General features: G+C 35.7%; 1 protein-coding gene across 1 annotated transcript in view; it reads left to right on the top strand.

Moving 5' to 3' along the window:
• Window positions 1–20,436, top strand: part of BCKDHB (branched chain keto acid dehydrogenase E1 subunit beta) — a 105,098-nt gene that overhangs the window by 9,363 nt on the left and 75,299 nt on the right. The window contains exons 4-6 of the mRNA XM_041412376.1: window positions 11,826–11,959; window positions 12,641–12,796; window positions 16,761–16,869. Of these exons, the coding sequence (XP_041268310.1) occupies window positions 11,826–11,959; window positions 12,641–12,796; window positions 16,761–16,869 (399 nt within the window). The remainder of the gene's footprint in view (window positions 1–11,825; window positions 11,960–12,640; window positions 12,797–16,760; window positions 16,870–20,436) is intronic.

The raw sequence follows: 20,436 nt of genomic DNA, 5'->3' as shown, positions 1-20,436 counted from the left end.
ACTTGACCTAATGCTGTTCCTCAGGAGTTCTGAACTTACTCCACAAAGAGTTGGCTGAGATACCAAAGCGGATCTTTGTGGAGATACAGCAAAAATGCTTTTTTCAGCAGTTGTTAGCTTGAAATGTTTTGGAATGAATTTGTCTTTTGCTTGTGTGGTTAATGTGTCACTGTTTGGGATCCTCTGTGTGATTGCAGAGTGAACAAGAGGAAGATAGGGTTCTTCCTTTCTGGATTAATGTCCCATCACTGATTGGAGAGTTCCTGACTCATGGCTTTTTATTTTTCATCTGTTCTGTTTGGTCTCTGTTATTGCTGTTCCCCTCCTTTTGTGCGTCAGTGCACACAGAGATGTACTGCCCACAGCAGCTTATGGTGCCCTCAAACACAGTCAATTAGAACAAAGTGCTTTTCCCAAGGTTTCTGTGTAACATTGCTGAATGTTCTAGAGGGATGTTTGCTGCCTTTATTAGCAATGCAGTGTTGGCTGTCAGTTTGTGGCCCGATTTAGTCCCCAGGTTTTTTCTAATCTACTGCTGTGCAGCCACTAACTGATTTTTTGCTGGGTGGATGCTTGATAAAATGAAACTCAGTAAGAGCAACTGTGCGTCACTCCTATATGTACGTAGGATAAAACAAAATCAATCTCAGCTGATTTCCTTTTGGGTAATACTGAGGTATACACATGGCTAGAGACATTATTACATGCAGGTAGTAGTAAATATGTAATAAGCAGCTTCATTTTTTTTCCTCCTTACTCATTTTACGGTTTTGTTATGTATAGTGGAAGGGGAATGCACAAGTTACTTGAAATGTAATTCTCTTTTTTCCCTAATGTTTTCAAGCTTATAGGATTATTTTTATATAATCCCTCCTGTGCTTTATTATTATTATTATTATTTTGATGCAGCTAGGAGTGTAAATATAGTTGCTAGGATTATTTCCTTCCAAACTATATTTTGAAGAAAGTGTGAAATAGATGGGGAGCAGATTGTAAACAGTAATTTCTGTCTATTCAGTCAGTTCAGGATATTTTCCTGCAAATTGATAAATCACAGGCAAAAAAGGAACATCAGGAGAAGAGGTAACACTTGTATTGAATCCTGTGAGAGTAGGGAAAGTTGATCAGAAATTTCCTCTGTGGCAAGTTTGAAACTCAGCGAAAAGTGAGTGACTGAGCTACATATGAAACCACAGTTGTAGCTGTGAAAGAAAATAGTATCCTTATGTTCCTTATGTCAGGATGACCTAGCCACATTAGCAATCAGCTGGATGCTTTAAAAATGATTTTATTTATCACTTCCATATTTGTTTTTCTTTCTGTCTTCCTTACAAAATTTTCTCTCTGAAGCACAGGGTATGTTTTGGGACAGATCAGCTGGCAAAGGCTGTTTTTAGCCTTCAGTGGTGAAGTTTCTCTGGCTTTCCTACACACATGGTCCCAGTGCAGGATTATTGTTATGATTTGAAGCTTTTCTTTATTGATCAGTTTCTCTGAACTCTTGTTGCTTTATGATATAGGTCATCCAAAACCAGCTATTTTACTCTTGTGTTTTACTGAGTAAAACCTGGTTGCTTACAGCTCTCTGTTGTTACATCCCATGATGATGCTAGCTTGTCTTCAGCAGTAATGTTTATTTACAACACCTGATCCACTGTAATCCCTGGTTGTTATTCTGTAGATCTTGTGTCTAAGGTGTAAACATGTGTGTGAGTTTTCAGGGAACACTTCATTCTTAGTAAATGAATAGTTTATTTATAGTCCAGTAAACTAATTCATGAGTCTGTTTATTTGGCTAGGAGATGGCTGTACCTAGCCATGCCCAAGGGACACCAGCTTTTCCAAAAAAGTAGTAGTCATTCTTTGAAGATAAGTATTTACTTGAACACAATATTATTCTATGAGCTTTAGCTGTAGAAAACTCCTGAAAGCAAGTTCTGTGTTTTAAGTGAAAGCCAATGGAGGAAAACATGGATGAGAAGATAGAGTTGTCCTCATGTTTTGTTACGGTATTTGGTGAAGGTTGTTGGCTGAAGTTTGGATGTTCTTGCAAAACTGCTTAATGTCCTGATGGCTTTTAGTATCATGAAATGATGGGAGAACCTTTTGAAGCTGACATAATAGAAGTAGATATAGTATAGGGTTGTTTTAAAAAAATTCTGATCATTTGCCTCGAAAATACATAAAATACTTTAAAATGTTTATATTGTAAATATTTTTGGTAGTGATTTCAGGACATTTTTTATTGTGTAGACTACACTTAATGTTACTGGCAAGGTAGCAGATATCTGTTAATGGAGATTCTGGGTTGTTCTGGTTGTTTTTGTGATCCCAAATGTTACAGTGCAAAGGTAAGGAGTACAAGAACACAATTTGTATGGGCTGTAATGCAGTATATTAAGGCAGTGTGTTCTGCCTCCAAAAGCTACTAGTAGTTGGGTCTTAATTCAACAGATAGGAAGACACTGAGGTTTTAATGCGGAATTTTGAATCAATAATCATGGTGTCTTTTACATTCTTTTAGAATATAACCATAGGCTATTATGAGGAAGAGGAAAAACTCAGCCTAAAGTAGCACAAGTGTTAGGGCTTTACTGTATAAGCAGGTAGAAAAATGTTATCTCCGTGCTTCAGAAGGAGACTGCAAGCTTGCTGGAGAAATATGGTGCTTCTTTTGCATAAATCCTGGTCCTTCCTAAAACTTGCATGTGGTGGAAGGAAGGAGTTCAGAATTTTTAACATCATGGACATAAGCTAAGGGTGGAACATTTTGTTCTGAGTTCATAATGACTACTTTTGTGTAGATTGAATAAAACCTAAATAGCCTGGGGTTTGGTTATCATCATTTCTTTGTGCATAGATTTAAGTGGAGAATTCTGCAGCTTACTTGCCTGGTTCTTCCAGAACAGTTTGGCAAGACCTGGATTTGTTCTGATTTATATAAATGTCTTTGAACAGTAACATCTGGAGAACGTGTCCCGGACTCATTACACAATAGTACATTTTGTTCATTTTCATCTTAAATAGCCAATTCTTTTTTGAAGATTTACAGTTAGAAGGAAAGTTATTTGAAAACTTGGTAAAATGTAAAAACCTGGTAAAATGTAGTATGTCCTTTCTACACCTTTTTTATCTGTGGGATAATGATATAACTCAGTCACTGTCAGAGCTAAATAGCTTTTATTTTAGTTTTGTTTTTTTCTTTTTTTTTAAATTGTTCTGATCATGTGCCTGGTGTGAAAACTGTATTTTATTTATTTGGGGCTTGCTAATACTTATAATGTTTCTTGTCCTGTGTTGTAAACCTGTTTGAGGGAAAGATAAGGAATGTATTTTTTAATATAGAACTTGATACTCAGTGCAGAGTAAAAGGAGAAAGCTGTTCTCACATTTTTAAAATATTTCAAGATACATTGCTGGGCAAAAAAGTATGTGCTGCTGAACTTCATAAAAATGGAATTTTCCACTTCAGAAAATACTTGTAGTGAATAATGTAAAACCAGTATTTTGATAATATCGTGTCGAGGAGGATGAAACTTTATGTATTAAAGACCCAAGATGGAATTGTTGAGCATAACTAGTCTTTGCAGCCTGTATTAATATGAGATTGCAAGTGCATTTTGTGTACCTTCTTTTAGACATCTCTCTTTAAGCCTTTGCAATTTCTTAGGTGGAATGAAGTGATTCTCAATTTCTTTGGTTAGTCCTGTGGTTCCCTCTGTTTATCTGTGTGTTTATTTATCCCACTCATCAACTGGGGTTAATTCAATATGTCTGCTGTTTTTTCTACTCTGAGTTTGGTGGTAAGAGGGTGGTAATTTCAATTTGAGAAGGTTCTGCAGGCTTTATTACAGGGAATAAAACCATCAAGAGTTTTCTTGGAAGTAATTTACTTGAAGCCTAAAAGGGTGAAAAAAATCAAGACTAGTATCCAAGTCTGGGAATTGTTTAACCAGATTTGAAGCAGAAGCACTTTGAGGTGCAGGTTAGTCTTATTTTGGCTTGATTCAGAGCCATCTTTCAGTGACCAGGTTGATATAATATGCTAGTCATTCATTATAAAAGATCTCTTTTCTTTTTAATTTGCAGAAACATTAAATCCTCAAAACTTGGCACAGGGTTTTCACACTTAGATGGAAGGACCAAGTACAGACTACTTTATTAATTTTTCTCTTGCACATGCTTTGCATTATAAAAGGACAGGCATGGTTACCAGTGAGATTTGTAAGATGGCTTTCATTACTGCAGGTTACTGGTCATTGAACTCTTTGCTTCTGAGTACTTCTACAGCAGCATGAAATCCTTGCTCTTGTGTTGAGAATACTTGCTTCACAATTCCAGGTAGATCCAGCATGCTTGCACATTTACTATTAAATACATCTACACTACTGATACAGAGCAATGAGAGAGAGAGTAACTTGTATTTGACATTTTTGCCTGCTCCTTGATTTGTCATCCAGATGGTGTGCGCGGCTTATTACAGCAGAATTTTCATTGACAGGTTGCAATACTTAGCTCTGACAAGTGTTCTGTGTTTCCTGTTGAATCTCTGTCATGTCATATCATGTTGCAGATGATGTGAAAATACATGGAACTGACCTAAGCCTTGTAATTTAAGCTGGTGTGTTGTCCCCTGCTTATACCCACATATAGTATTTGATAGATGTCAATTTTCGGGCATATTTTTGCAAGTAAGCACTCGGTCATCTGGCGTAGCTTCTCATGTCAAACTGTATGTCAGTTATGCTTTTCTGCAAGTGTGCTTCTCACGCAGCAAAAGTTTTTTGTAGTTGACAAAGAATGTTATTAGTCATAGCTGGAGGAATATTTGAATGCTTTGTCCAGTTAGGCACTGCTCTTTTTTTTAATTTAGGCTGCAACTGGGTGTATGAGCCAGATGATGAGGAGGATTTCAGTGTGGAGTGGGCAGCCTGCTTGAATGTTTAAACTAGCAGTTCCAGATCAAAGTGTTCTCAACAAGTCATTCTCTTACTCAGGATGATGTATTTTCCTTCCAAGAGCTCATTAGATCACAACTACTCTTTCACCTCCTCTTCCTCCAAGAGTCCCTTAGAAAAGTAAAAAGAAATTCTGGTGAGGAAATCTGCCACTGAGATGTGAGCTTCTTTTAAAGTGTTTTCCTAAGAGTGTGGATCTGAATGAGTATTATTTTATTGATGTCATGAATTGCTTTCATGAACAAGACAGGTAAAAAAGACAGGCATAAAAAGTTTTGGCAGTCAGCATGTAGCCCTGCTTGGGGCTGTTGATAAACCATAGAGGGATGTAAGGAGAAGACCTTGAAAGTCATCTGTTTCAAACCGCTCAGTACTCAACACAGTTGAGTTTAGTTTGCCTGTGGTCTTGTCCAGGTGAGTTTTGAACATGTCCAAGGCAGGAGCTTCTAAAACCTCTTGGAACAGCTTATTCCACCATGTAACTACTGTCATAGTGAAAATTTTTTCTTTATTATGATTGGTTTACTTTTTTGCATCATTCTTTCACTTGATGCTGTGTACCTGAAAAGAATCTGCTCCTCCCCCTGTTCATATTACTGCTTGGCTGCTCTTTCTTTGTGGGAGGATTAAATGACTTGCAAGGTTACCAGCATTCAAAGCTAAAGCCAGAGCTTTGCATTAACCTCCCCCAACTCCTCCCACTTCTTCCCTGAGAAAGGGAAAGAATTACATAACATATTTTAATATTTTTGTTTTTTTCTGTAGCTTTCAGTGGCTGCTAAGTTTGTCACAAATTACAGGAAATCTGAACTGGGAGAGAGGGCTAAAAATGAAATCTTCATTCTTTGCTTTAGGAAGGCAGAGGTATCTATGGAGTTTTTCTGGGTCCTCTTTAATCCAAAATTCTATAAGCCTGACAAGGACATTATTAATGTTATATTCATTCTATGAACTTTCAGAATTTACTAAGTTTTAGTAGAAAGTTTTCCTTCCAAACCTGAAATTTGGTAACTGTGCAGATTATAAGAATTTCTGTCCATGATAACTTTTTCTTTGTACTTCAGCAGTTCTCCTGACTTATACTGTGTGTAGTCTGTGAGAGTGAGGGTTAAGTGGAAATGCCGTAAACAGGCTTTTCTCCTGAGGGAATCTTGGGGGAGAGAAGGTGAAAGTGTACTCGTGATCTAATAAACTCTTAGAAGAAAAATGCATCATCTTAGGTCAAAGAATGACTTGTTGAGAAGGCTTTGAGCTAGAACTACTAGTTCAAACATTCATGTTTCTTCAAATGTATGATTTAGTAAATGGGGGAGACTTAAAAAGAAAATACATCTTTCACCTGTTCCTAATTTCCAAATGACTTTGAAGTGCTTTTCTAAAATGTTGGATATGTCAGTGACTTATGTGATAAAACTTTGAAGAATTCCTGTTTTTACCAGTTGCCAGGCAATTCTGTTCTTACCAGTTGCCAGGTGTCCTTTACTTTGGGCAACACAGTAGTGAGAAGTGGTTGAGAAGAATGTATTGTTTTTGTGGGATTTTCCTTTTTTTGCCCCAAATGAAACATAATTAGGACTCCTGTGAACATGTGAAACCAAGTAAGAAAGACTTATCTGTCATTTGATCTTTAAAACTTTTGTCTAAAAGCTTCTGTCTAAGAGCATAATAGGAAGTCAGCTCCTTTGCTGCAAAATAGAGCATAGTGGATTTTGCAGCAGCAAAATAGGAAGCAGCTAATTTAGTTTAGTGCATGCAAATCTCATTTCTGACCCTGTTCTCAGTTGCTCACAGATTTTTAGCTTTCACAGTTAGTTTTTTTTACTAACTTTTGCATTTTACTGCCATAATATGACTTTTTGGAATATTTATGGCAAATGTAATGGGAATATGACGTACTTAGTAGCTGAATAATCAAAAATTGAATGACTTTTTAATTCAGGGTACCTAAATGTTGAAATTGTTTTGAAGGCGTACACAGTGTGTGTGGATACACACATTTCTCCTATTAACAGACCAAATCACTGCACTTGACTGGAGGCTTTCCACTGGCTTGACTGAGGGCTGAGACCTGGTCACTCAGCCCTGGGGTTGGCTGAGTTAAACCAGAGGTATGGCTGGGTCTGTGAAGCCTGTTAAAAATGTTTGGGCACACAAAAATGTTCTTGGCTTTTGTACGATACAGAGTTGGGGAAGAACAGGAGAGGAGTACAGCTAAATTCTATAAGTTGTTATTCTATGCACAGTAGGAAAAAGTCATCTTCAGAAGTTCAGCATATGAAATCCTTTTCATATAATCACTTTTCATCAGTTAGGTGAAATAATGTATTGTAACATGGATAGTTCTGGAAAAAGCAGCTTTTAAAACAACACATTATGTTAGTGTGCAAAGTTTCAAGACTGAGAGTTAAAGCATCTCTGTGTCAGTGAGCCTGAAGCCCTGCTTTGGACAAGTAGCTTGGAAATGTCTATATTCAGCTGTAAAGTTAATGTATATTTACTGGTATTCCCTTTAGAGCAACAGGGCCTGTTTTTTTTTAAAGCTGGAGAACTGTGACTAGGTTGTCAGTAGAAAAAATGGTAGAAAAAAATTATTAAAATGAATAAGTTAGTAGAACTACTTTTTGTTAACCCAGGAGCTCCAAAAGAGCTGAGTAAATTTACTTGCTGTTTGGCTTGCCCTCTTGTATAGTATCAGAGAAATGGAAGACTACAAGTGTCACCAGTTGTAAAATGAGGCTTAAAAGGGGTGGTTGGGACCAACAAAGCTTAAATGTTGGATAGATTGTTTTGATTATGTTAAGAAATAAAATTAGTTAACTGATGTAGAAGTACATCTGTGAAAAATCCTAAATATTTTAAGGTTAAAAAAGGTTTTTAAAGGCAGGACTGATTGGAAATCAGTAATTCCTATTTGAATTTCCTACAGAAAGTCCCTGGTGGGTACCAAAAAACTTCATCTTTTCTTTCCAGTCCTTTCTGCATGTGCAACCTGACTGCTTTGGTTGAACTCCTAATATATTTAGCTTCTTAGACTTTTCTATTTGGCTTCTTATGGATGTTTTAAATGGAAGTAAGTGAGATCATTGGGACAAATAAAATGCTATCTGTATATATTGTTAATACTGCTCAGTACTGATATCTTTTAAGATGTGTTATGCATTTTTTAACACCAGTGATACAGCAGTATTTTGAAAACAAAGCAGAGTTCTCCTTTGGCTAAATCACCAGCAGTACTCCTTCAACCACCCAAATGGTCCAGGATAGACTCTTGCAGAGTGATATGAAATTATTCAGAGTTGGAGCATTGGGTGGTGTGTTAACATTATAGAAGATTTAATATTGTTTGAATATCTCATTTTTGAAGTTAAATTAAGACAGGAACATGACTCGTTGCAGTTATTGAATCCTGAATCCCTTTTTTCCTGATGACTTGGAACAAATAAAGATGAAGCAGCCAAAACATTAATGCACAATAATCGACTACAAATGTCTGTAAACATGTTCTGTTAGGTTGCTATGAAACTCTTTATTCCTGGCGAACGAGAAGATGACTATGAGACTGCCTTAAAGCTTTTGTCTCTTACACAAAGGGTCAGTGGTAATTTGAGCAATCTTTGTTCTGAAAATCACAAAGATCAGTCCTTTTTTGTTTAAGTAAAATTGAACCAAATATTGCTTTTTTCTTTAATGTTTGTTCTTCATAATTTCAGATTTTCCGTGTTAGGGAAGACTTATACAGTGTTTTTTTACTTCCTGAACATGCATCTAGTCTTACTCCTGAGTTATTGGGATGGAGCAATGAGAAGAATAATCCTTTTTTTTTTTCACATTGCTTCCCTCAGTAGCTGTCAAAGCGCACGGACCTGTTGAGATGGCTGAAACCAGGGGTGTTTATAAAGCCAGGCAGGTTAATTGAAATGCACACCGGCGTAATGTCTTCCTGCAGGGGCTGACGCACCTGGCTGCAGAAAATACAGAGGTGCTGCTTTCACCTGGGCTGACAAGTCAGCTCCTTGAGCTGGTGTTTGTTTTGAGCTGTGTGGCTGACGCAAATCATAGGAGAGGAACACATTTTAGGAAATGTTTCTTTGTTGGTAAGGAAATGAAATATAGAAGCACAAAGTATCTCTGGGTTGTTTGTCTGCTTCAGTCAGATTTCAGCTGAAATCTGACTCAGCTGGTTTGCAGAGGATGGTGTGAATGGTGGCTTATCAAAATGGAGTTCCTTTTCATGTATTGGAAAAAAGTGAAAAATAAGAAAATATGAAATAAAATAGATAAAAAATATATAATCTTAATGCATTTAAATGCTAAATATTTAAATATTTTGTGTTACTTTTAGTAATGATTTTCATACTGTATCAATCAACATAGAAGGTTAAAGCAACACCATACAATTTTTAATGTTTGGGGAAATGAATATATTGTTTTATCCTAACAATGTGTATGTCTTTTTGTCATAAGGGGCTAGATTTTATAAAGAATGCCCTACTCCTTGAAACTCTGCTTGAGGTTGTTTTCTGATGTAATATGTAGTAAAGTGCGGTAGGATTTTCTTTTAAAAGGTCAGTATTATTGTTTTAATGCTGCAATGAAAACCATTCCTGAGTAATAAATTTCATTCACTGAGTTCCCTCGCTCACTCTTTTCTGTTTTAAGTCATAGTGCTTTAGAATTGTACCTTTAGTCCTGAAACTCCAAACTAGGTGCTTCACATTACAGCTGTCTTGTTACGTTTCACTTTTGCTTTAATGATTTTCACTTCATTTATTTCATCATACTCCATTGACAACAATGTGATACCTCTCATTTAATATTTCATTAGTATTTCAGCAGTTTTAGTAGGATGTATTTTATATTTTGAATTATAGTGTTACATGTTAGCATGGTGGGGCTAACATGCTTTTAAATTATTTCACCACCCTAAACTGAAATTAAAGAATTAATTTTCAACTTTGTATCAATTATTAGTTAAAAGCTTATTTTACAGGATTGTTCAAATACATTTCCATTTTTGTGTGAGGGTTATTTATTTATGGAACCTGTATATTAGGCTGTTGCAGTGTACTCTGAAAAATCTGTTAATAAAGAATAAGGTTAGGTAAGCTATAAGCCTTAGATCAAAATATCCTGTAAACAAGTGAAGTGACAAATAGTGATATGCTGATGGATTTGTAAGAAGCAGGAAAGTAGAAAGCAGGAAGGAAAATTACCAACATTACCATATATCATCATATTGTTAATACAATTTTAGTTTAGAGGGAGTGCACCAGAGAATGCAATATAGGAACTGAAATTACAGCTACTTCAGGGTGAAAACAATTTACACAGTGAACAGTCCCTCTAGGGGAAAAATTAATCTTGGATTTTCTTTGTTTCCACTGTCTTGTATGAGAAATCATGGTGTGTCCTGCAATTGTGGCAGCTCTTTGAACTTGGTGTTGGCTTGTGTAGCCTCACTGACCCACCAACACTGCAGTTACATTTGATGGGATTTTTTTTTTCACTTGCTTTAAATGAATATTGCTGGTGGAGGGAAAAACAGGAAAGCAGAGGGAGAGCCAAAAATGTATTCACTGATATGTGTACATACATACCTGCATATGGACAGGAGACAAGGGGTGAGAGTGGTGTGCTGGGTGACCTGTGAAAATGAAAGATGTGTCCTTTAAAGTTTTGTAAAACACACCTCCCTTTAGTATATTGCAAATACAGCCTTGGACAATGGTCTTTCCTTAATCATCCCTTTCTCAAAACTTTTGTTAGCTTTCCTTTTTATGGTTAATATTGAAATTAGAATTCCTCCTAGTAACAGCTTTCCCACTTATTAGTTTGGTCTGGTTTTTTGGTTAGTTGTTTCATGGTTATTTTGTTATTGTTTAATTTATTTCATAGCCAGTGGTGTGCACTGTGCACATTTTTTCCATCCAATTTGAAGTCTTGGCATTTTCATGCATGATGGATTCCTATAGAAACCTACTGTCTACCCAATGTTCTAAAAGGAAGATTTAATAGCAGACTGAGATTTTTTCTGCTGTACTCCCTTGGCAGAAAAGTACTGCTGGCAAATATTGTAAGTGTGTCTTTTACAGGATATTGTAGTGGTGTTTCATCTCCCTCCCACTCCTACTTGTTTTTAATTTCATGAACTGAACAATTTTGTGTGCAACCATCTATTAGATTGATGCATATTTGGGATCTGAAATTACTATGGCACAGAAATGTGTCAGCACTAAGGTAACCTTTTGTACTCCCATAGGGAAGAAATGAAATCAAATATTTAGATTTGTAGCAGGAACTGCAATTCCTTGGAGACAAAGCAACTTATGTAAATGTGGCCTTACCTTGGGAGAGAAGAGTGCTGAGAATGGGCACTGCTGACCAGAGGCAGTGTGCTTTTGTGCAGGTGCCCCTGGACATCTGCCTGCCTTTGAGCAGGGACAGTTACTTGTCAGTGCCTGGAAAAAAATGGAAGAAGCAACACTTACCTTTATTGTGAACTATTAAAAACACTTGTAAGTATTGTTCACTCACATATAAGCATGGGGGGTATGCATGTTTAAATGTGAATACATCAGAACAAATTTTCCTTCAAGTGTTAAGAATGTTTTAAGTTACAGAAACTGTTCTTAGCTTTCATTTAGTTTCTCCTTTTCTTGCTCTGGGTTGTTACAAGTTAAAGTTTCTGTACCTGTAATGGATGGTTATTGTTGCTACACCTATAAAAGCCCATTTAAACAGCCATATGTTTAATTGCATGTGACTTATTTATAAATAAAATATTTCTGGGACAATATTTTCTGCTTAAAGCTGGTTATATTAAAGGAATTGTGTGGTTTTTTTGTTTGTTTTTTTTTTTTTATACAGGTAAAGACAGAGTTTTCAACACCCCTTTATGTGAACAAGGAATTGTTGGCTTTGGTATTGGAATTGCTGTTACAGGTGCTACAGCCATTGCAGAAATTCAATTTGCAGATTACATTTTTCCAGCATTTGATCAGGTTAGTACTAATAAATTTGAGAGCGGTTAAAATAAATCTTACAACTGTTTAAATTACTCTTCTGTTAGCATTAGTACTTGGTTTGAATATGTAATTTTTGCAAATATAGCCACAGCTGTATTACTAATATTTATGCATGCTTTAGGTAAACAGGCACAAACTGCAAACAGTGCTAGTACTGTACTGTAAACAGTAAACTGTACCATGTCCAATTTGAAGGCTTATTAAATAATGGAAATTAAAGATCTGGTTTGAGGCAGATGTCTGTTTGTTTTCATTTTTGGTTTTGTGGCTGTGTTGGCTTTAGCAGCCATAAAGTCAACAGTCTATGTCTTCTGAACACAGTCTCCTTTCTGCATACAGCTGTAGCTGGCCATGTGTCCACAGGACAAAGTACAGGTCTGGACTGGGCTGATTGACAGTATAGAATGATGAAACAACTGGGTTATAAGGCTACCCCTGAGGCTTAGGCATCTAACTTGAACACAATAAATTATTGGTTTATTGCCTTGGGAAATGTTTGTCTTTGTGCTGACTTACAGTATTCCTTTGCTTCTAATTTCGTCCTCTGAATCCCATTCATGGAACAGATGATGTAGTTACATTGCATGTATTGAAGTGTCTTGATGCATAACTAGAGGTATTGGACTGAATGTTACTTTTGTGTATAAATCTTCCCAGATTGTTAATGAAGCAGCAAAATATCGTTACCGCTCTGGAGATCTGTTCAATTGTGGAAACCTGACCATTAGAGCACCGTGGGGCTGTGTGGGTCATGGTGCACTATATCACTCTCAAAGTCCAGAAGCCTTTTTTGCTCACTGTCCAGGAATAAAGGTATAATAACTTTTATTTTATGAAGATTTTTTTTGTTTGTTTGTTTTATCATGGACCTGGCTAACAATGAGTCTGTGTGCAGACAGGGGAAGGAGAGTAGGTGTCAATCCACAACAAAATATCTGAATATGTTAATTAAAAACTATTAGAAAACTTAAACTCTGTTAAGTGCTTGAAAATGTATCGCCATTATTGAAGCAATCTTTAGTACACATAGCATTTTATATTTGTCTGTTTTTTGCACTACAACCATACATTTTACATAGTTTTTTGTATGGTTTTACAACCATACAGCTTACATAGTTTAGAACCTAAAAACTAACACTTAATATGTAGTACTTTTCCTTTTATTTTTTTTTTAACATTTGTGTGTCTCTCTTAATGCATTATTGAATTAATTTATATGAAAGACAGTGGTGGGTGGTAGGCACAAACTGGAACACCAGAGGCTCTTTCTGAGCATGAGGAAGTACAGATTGCCAGAGAGTTTGCAGAGTTTCCATCCTTGTAGGTACTCAGAATTTGTCTGCGTGTGGTTCCGGGCAGCTGGATCTGGATGCCTCTGCTCGGTCAAGGGCATTGGACCAGATGACCCTCTGGAGATCCTTGCCAAACTCAACTGCTTGCTGATTCTCTGAGTGAGAACTTCAGGCAAGCTTTCTGCCTGAGATGGTGGCTTCCCTTGAAGTGAAGATGCCTAGTGCTCAGGTGGATAACTTTCCTAGAGAAAGGGAAGTGTAGGATCTAGTCATCTCAGATCAAGAGAGCACTGTTTGTCAGGCTCTCCATTTTTTCCTGCCCAAATTTTTGTCTGTGAGCTTGTACTTCTGGGTTAGTTGGCATCCAGTCCATTGAGCAATGACTCATGGCAGATTAATGTGCAAGATTTAAGCAGAACCAGTATTTGTGTTCTAAAGACGCATGTTCATTGTTTATCTTCTGTTTATACTGTTGTCTCTGTATGATTTTGGTGTCCTAAAGCTTCAGATATTACTCATCTACAGGGAAGCCATAGGCATTTCTCCTACTTGTTCTCTTAAATAAAAAACCCTGTATTATTCACACTTTTTCATTATATTTGAGGAATAGGATACATTCTTGTCTTTGAGTGTTCTTTTTGGTAGTTGATGTCCTCTTCTGAACTGGGAAGTATTTCCTGATTATAGACGAAAGCAATCTACAAAGTCTTTTGTCACGTTATTGAGTCAAATGATTTCTAGAGCTTGTTTAAAACTAAAGTAGTTTATTATTGTATGAAAGCAAAACATAGCTTAGATAGTTAAAATACTGACTCCAGGTCTAGCTAATTTCTGCTGACCTTTTAGGTCAGTCTAAAATTTTTATATACTAAACCATGGGATGAGGTTTAGTGGTCCACTCTGGTGATTAATTCTCTTTCTGAGTCATACCAACTACCTAGACTGATGGCTAGTCTTATCAGCAAGTTAGTAAGTCAGAATTTTATTTAGTCACTCCATGTAATATGATTTCTTTGTTCCCACCTCTGATCTTTGTGTTGGTTTTTCACTGTCTTTCACTTTTCCTTGGGAAAAATGCTAAAATAGGTTGCTACCACTAAGATCTGTCATCTCAGTTAAAGGCACATTAATTCTGTGGAACTGATGGAGCAATCTACTAGTTTTTTGTGCACAGAGAAGTGTTTTAGACTTTATCTTTTGAATATTATTGCTTTGTGAAAACAATGTTGTAACTTTAATATTTTTTTGCATGCTGTTTGTTGGTACTCTTCATAATGTTTCAAGATTGCAGGTATTTATGAATAACCCTGGCCCTTAAAATAGAAATCAAGAATTTAAAATGATCTGGTGTTTCAGTTGCATTTTCAAATGTCCCATATCTAAGCATACTTTCTCTGTATTACAGGAGGCAAGTCCATGTCTTACAAGCTGAGAAGGGTAGGGTTTGATCTTTGGAAAGAGTGGCTTTCAAAACAACCCTCTTATTAAACTTTCTGAAAGGTTTCTGGCTTTTTATTTTATGTTTTTCTTAAGTGGCAGGTAGAGTTTGGATTGCTCAAGCCAAGGGGAGTTTGTTCAACTCTGGTTATTCAGGGGAAGGATTGTGGTCATTGGTACTTAGGCAAAGCTTACTGGGGTTTGAGAACACTACTGGATGGGTGTATCTTCTGTCCACTGTTGTGAGGGTGTACATGGAAGACATTAATATTGATTCTCTGCATTCCACTGTACGAATATCTTCTCTCATGGTTAGAAGCTTTCTTTTTCAATTCCAGCCTGAATTTGTTCTTGACTAACTTGTATATTTAACTTACCTGTCCTTCACCGTCCCATTTATATCCTAAAACACTTGTACTCTCTTTAGTATTTGTTTTGTTAGACTAAAGAAATCAAAGTATCAAAGAAATGTTAACAGTATCTGGAGCTCTTTTGACATCTGTTTCATTAATTTTCTTTTCAAAGGGTTGAAAGAATCATTAAGTATTCCACTTGATTTTCTAGTAGTGATTTTTACAATAGCATTAACAGTTCCTTGGCTATGTTGTTACTTTTTTTTAGGACTTAACTGCATAGTATGCTAGTCATTTTTTGAGTAGATAATAAATTCACATCTGAATTTCTACTCCTGAGTTCTAAATCTGTAACAAAAATTTAGTCCTTAAACATGTGACTTTCTCTATGTATTTTTCAGTTTGTTTTTGTGAACTGTGTCTTTTTAGTATTATCCTCTGTAGTGTAGTGACTTCCAGCTTTGGAATAGTCTTCATCACCATGTTCTGACTTAACATTGTAAATGAATAAGGTAAATAAAGTCTGTCCTAAAAGTGATTCATTCCTAAGGACCTGTGCTAGTGACATCCATGGGTAATTTCTAATGTGTCTGTTACCAAATGCTTTGGTGAAATATTAATAAACTGCTTCTCCCTTGTTTAGAAAATCACTTCTCAAGTTAATTTCATGTAGTAGGAGATTTAGGTTGTGTTTTCACTTTTTATATAAATAAATGATATTACTCTTAAAATATATTTTGAAGCCATGGCTGTGTTTAAAATGTATATTTTTTTTTTAAACAAGTGCTAGAGCTAATGTTTTCAGTGACTTCTAACTTCAGAGCTATGAAAGTGTTTGCTGGTAGGCTTCACGCTGCATGTTCCAGCTCTTCGAGGTCCCTGGGGTGGACATTAATTGGTTCTTCTGATTGAGGGAATTTGGCTCTTGGGTTCTATTTTCATTTAAACTGTGATAATTTGGTAATTTTCTTTTCATAATTGAAATTCTCTTAGATCATTCAAAATTAACTCTTCTATTGGCAAATGAATTATACTGTTTCCTTCCATGTATTTGGATTACATCTAGAGGCCTTAGTTTTTTTTTGCTTGATAATGGTTTAAGGTATTTATTGGTTACTTACTTCCAAAATGACCAAATTTCAAGCTTCCACCATAAGCAAAGAAAGTCAGCTTTAAATAAGCAAAGAAAGTCAGCTTTAAATAACTATTTCCTTTTGTAGCCTTCTAAACTTACTGGACTAAGTCTGAATACCTTTAAGATCTGTTCTGATGAATCTTTACCCAAGTAGCTGCGGATCACTCAGCTGCATTTTTTTTTTTTTTTTTGTTGTACATCTACTTTAATTTTATCAAGGTTATGCATTTATATATGTATATTAATCTGACTTTTTTCTGTTTCTTTTGCCTCAAATGTTACTGTTAAGATGTTACTTCTACCTCATCTGAGCACAGTACCTTAGTATTTAAATCACTGTATAGAGGGGAACTATTAAAACCTCATCAGTGAACAAAATAAAATTCAAAATTTGGAGTGTATTTTAATAATGTAGCACTGATGTCAATTCACTTTGTAAGGACAGCTCAATCTGTATGTAGATTTATTTAAAGCTAATAATTTCTTAGTTTTAAGTATTATTGAGGAAGTTTCTAGCAAAATTGCTATTTTAACTGAAGTACTTGAAAATATTTTTACAGATTGTTATTCCAAGGAGTCCTCTGCAGGCCAAAGGATTGCTACTGTCATGCATAGAGGACAAAAATCCATGCATATTCTTTGAACCTAAAATACTTTACAGAGCAGCAGGTAAAGATTTGTATGTTGTATTTGCCAATAAAAGCAACAAGTTTGGGGGTTTTTGCACATATATACTAATAGTCACAGCTAAAACAATACTTCAGTAGAAGTGTTGATTTGTTTGGTCTCTAGCTATGTTGTGGATTGGGTTTTTAGAGGAATTGTGAAAACTGAGTAGATTCTCAAAGTTTGACAGCAAAGAGAAATGAACATTTGCCATCTGATTTATGCTCAATTAATTGAGAAAGTGGAATGCTTTACAGCCTAAGGTTAAAAGAAGAAATAGAACTAAGAGGTATTATTCTTTATCAAATTACAATATAAATTTAGCAGAATTTGAACTGCTTTTTTGTGGTAACACTAAATACTAAAATAAGTTTCCAGATCAATTTTTATTTTTCCAAAAGAACTGAGCCCCACCATCACCATTTTCTCAAAGTTCAAATTTCTTTGAAATGCTTAATTTCTAAAAATCTTCAAAATCTGCTCATTTAGCTTTCAACCTTATTAGAAAGGAAATGTGATTGTGATTACTTCGTTTTTAATCATAGTGAACTTTCTGGTTCAGAGTAGTTTTAACAACTCACTTGTATGTAAAGTATTGGAACAGCAGAAATTAACAATGATGGTGTTTGAATTCATTCTAAAAATTAGCTTGTTACTTCTTTGGACTAGAGAAACTTGACAGAACAGAAAACAGATGAAAAATTTTGCATGTGGAGACAGGCAGAGAAATAGAATAAGCAACTGATAAAATAGAACTGAAGCCCTGACCTACCTGTAGTGTTTCCCTGTCCTGTGGCTTTATATGTGAACTATGCTTGATCCATCAGTCCAGTTTATAAGTTGACTCAGTGTTGGCTGAATTTGAGTTAGAGACAAAATATTTCTGTTTTACTTTGGACCTTTTAACAGCACTTTTCCATCGGTGCATCCATTTTGTCAGTAAATTTATCCTCTTCCTAGTAAGACAGTAAGAAAGGAAAAATTTAGAAAACAGACATCAAAACTACAAAAAATTAGTAATATAATTCAGGAACAAATAGGATATTTACTGGTAAAACTGCTTATTTGCTTTTGTGTTTTCGAAAAAGGCCCAGAAATCCCATTAGCAATGTAAATTTAAAAGTGCAGCTATTTTTAGTGTGGTGGGTGTGATGTATCCTTAGGGTGCTGCATTGCTTAGGTTCAGTGTTTGAGGGCTTACTAAAATTTGAGGGCTTACTCAAACAGAGCTATAAAGCCTCTGTCCATTCATTTAGAGGAAGTAGTTTGAAAAACGAACTTGAGTCTGAGTCCTGTTAAACAAAGAAAAAAAATTAAGTGTTTTTAAAACAGACCTTTATTTCTCTCCCTTGCCCCCAGTATTTACAAGTCACAAGTATAGACTGTAGAGTTATTAAAATACTTGCTTTCATATTGGCATGAAAGGCTGCACATCAATATCACACAGCTTTTGAGAATATAGGGAGGTTTTTGTATTTGAGGAAATGACTTGTAAAGCAACTACTGGACATTTATTGAACATAAATCAGGCTTGTGATGGAAATCTTGAGTAATGATGTGCTGAAATAGTATTTAATGTGATGTGTTTGCTGGTCAGTAACGAGCTACAGCATTGCTGTTGTTGGTAATTTCTGAAGGACAGCGATTTCCTCCTGTATTCTGATGGCTAATTTTCAGAGACTTTACCAATATTTTTTGTCTTAAAATTTCTAAGAACATCAGTTTAGTGGTGTAAGTTGAAATTTATACTACATTTGCATCAACAAATGTACTATATGTACATTTGACAGGGATGATTGTAACGGGTAACTTCTTTCATCTAGATGGATATTTTATTATTTCTACAATGTAAAGCAGGAATATTTTACTGTATGGAATGGTTTTTATGTTCCGTTTATTTTCGCTGTAAACCTTTCTCTGTGTTGTCATTACTTTGCCATCTTTACTATCGTTTGTGTGTTGGGTCAGCTTGGACTGGAAGATGACTGCTGTCTGGGAGTGTCTCCTATAAAATTGATTTCTCTTAGAATTCGTTCTTATTCTCCTGGCCACAGTCAGGGTTTCTGGTAATTCCACCATAGAAAACCAGGTGGCCTGGTGAATTCAGGAATGGACCGGGGCTATCATGATTGATAAGATCAAGATGCAGCAGCAATGAGACACAAGCCTGGTAAACAAGAATAAGATAAATGGTGGAAAGAAAGGTTTTAAAAATCTGACTTTGTTGTATTTCCTAAAGAAAATTTTTACAATACCCCATGTGAGTGTGTTGATTCTAGCAGGAGAAAGAAAATCATACGCATTCAGAAATTGGCTTAGATAGTAAGCTTCAACTATGTCTATATTTATTGTGTCTTTCCATGAGTGTCTCAAAACAGTACAGGGTTTTCTGAAGGCTGGGAACATGCAGGCTTTCCAAAACAAGAACACAAAATGGTATCAGTTGTCCTCTATTACTTATCTTTTTTTTTTCCTTTTTAGCATGGTATAATACTTCACCTAAGATTTGGGATCTCATTGTTCCAGACGAAAATAATTTTCTTTATTTCCATGATGATGGCTCAGTCATTGAATAATGAAATTATATGCCCCTACCATAGCTTTTTTTTTCTCTAGCTTCATGTGAATAGACATGTTTGTTCAGAGAGCTTTGTGACTGATGTTACAGTGGGTGTGTAGGGACTTAGTTGAAAAATTAAGGTCTTAAGGATGTTAATGAGAAAGAAGATTTTCTATCTGTAAAATTAATGTAGGCTTTTGAGCCGCGTCATTTTCCTCTAATGGACTTTCATTTTTTCCTATGAGGCCTCTAAATACTTGTCTCAGTATTTTGTTCAGAGTTGTTGATATATTTGAAATTACAGTTGAAAAGAAACTGTAGGTGGGATAGTCTTTAAAAGACAGGGTATCTGTCCTTATTCAGGAGGCCTGAAGGTAATAATGCTTTGTTTAAAACAAGTAAGCAAAAAATTAAACTAAACTAATGACAAAAATCCCACTCCTGCTCCATTCCAACCACCAAAAATTTATAACCCTTCTCTGAGTGTTCCTGACAAGGTTTTTTTCTTGTCTTAGTCATATTTGTCTTCACTTATATGTCTGCAAATTTTGTTTATAGCTTCTCCTTTTTCTTTATCATCCCATCAGATAGTTTTACTGAAAGAAACACTCACATATTCCCCATACCCTTATCAATAAGTGTGACTGAACAGGTTTGGTTCTGCCACTCTCAACCTTTGTGGTAAGGTCTGTCTCCCTGTGTGTCCTTCCTCATGGCTTTTCTCTCTTCCTTTTATCCCCTTTTACATTGTAAAGATCCTTTTCTAGACACCCTTCAAGGAGCAGATGCTTTCTTCTTTCACATAGCCATACAAGTGTTTATCAGAAATATTGTGTATGTTAATTTTCCTTCAATTATATTAGGAAGGAGCAAAGAAATGTAAACCTTTCTGAGTAAAAATCTAAAGTTAAATATGCAAGTACACGTGCAAAGAGAGAATTCTGTTGCTATTTAACTTACGAGATCATAATGTTATTGAAAGTGCCGTAGTGATGTCCCCCTAAATGTCA

The sequence above is a fragment of the Onychostruthus taczanowskii genome, unplaced genomic scaffold, assembly GCF_017590055.1.
Source record: "Onychostruthus taczanowskii isolate IOZ18803 unplaced genomic scaffold, ASM1759005v1 scaffold39, whole genome shotgun sequence".
In the NCBI taxonomy this organism is placed as follows: domain Eukaryota; kingdom Metazoa; phylum Chordata; class Aves; order Passeriformes; family Passeridae; genus Onychostruthus; species Onychostruthus taczanowskii.
The sequence above is the reverse complement of the archived record's forward strand: the minus strand, read 5'-3'. Positions and strand labels throughout refer to the sequence as shown.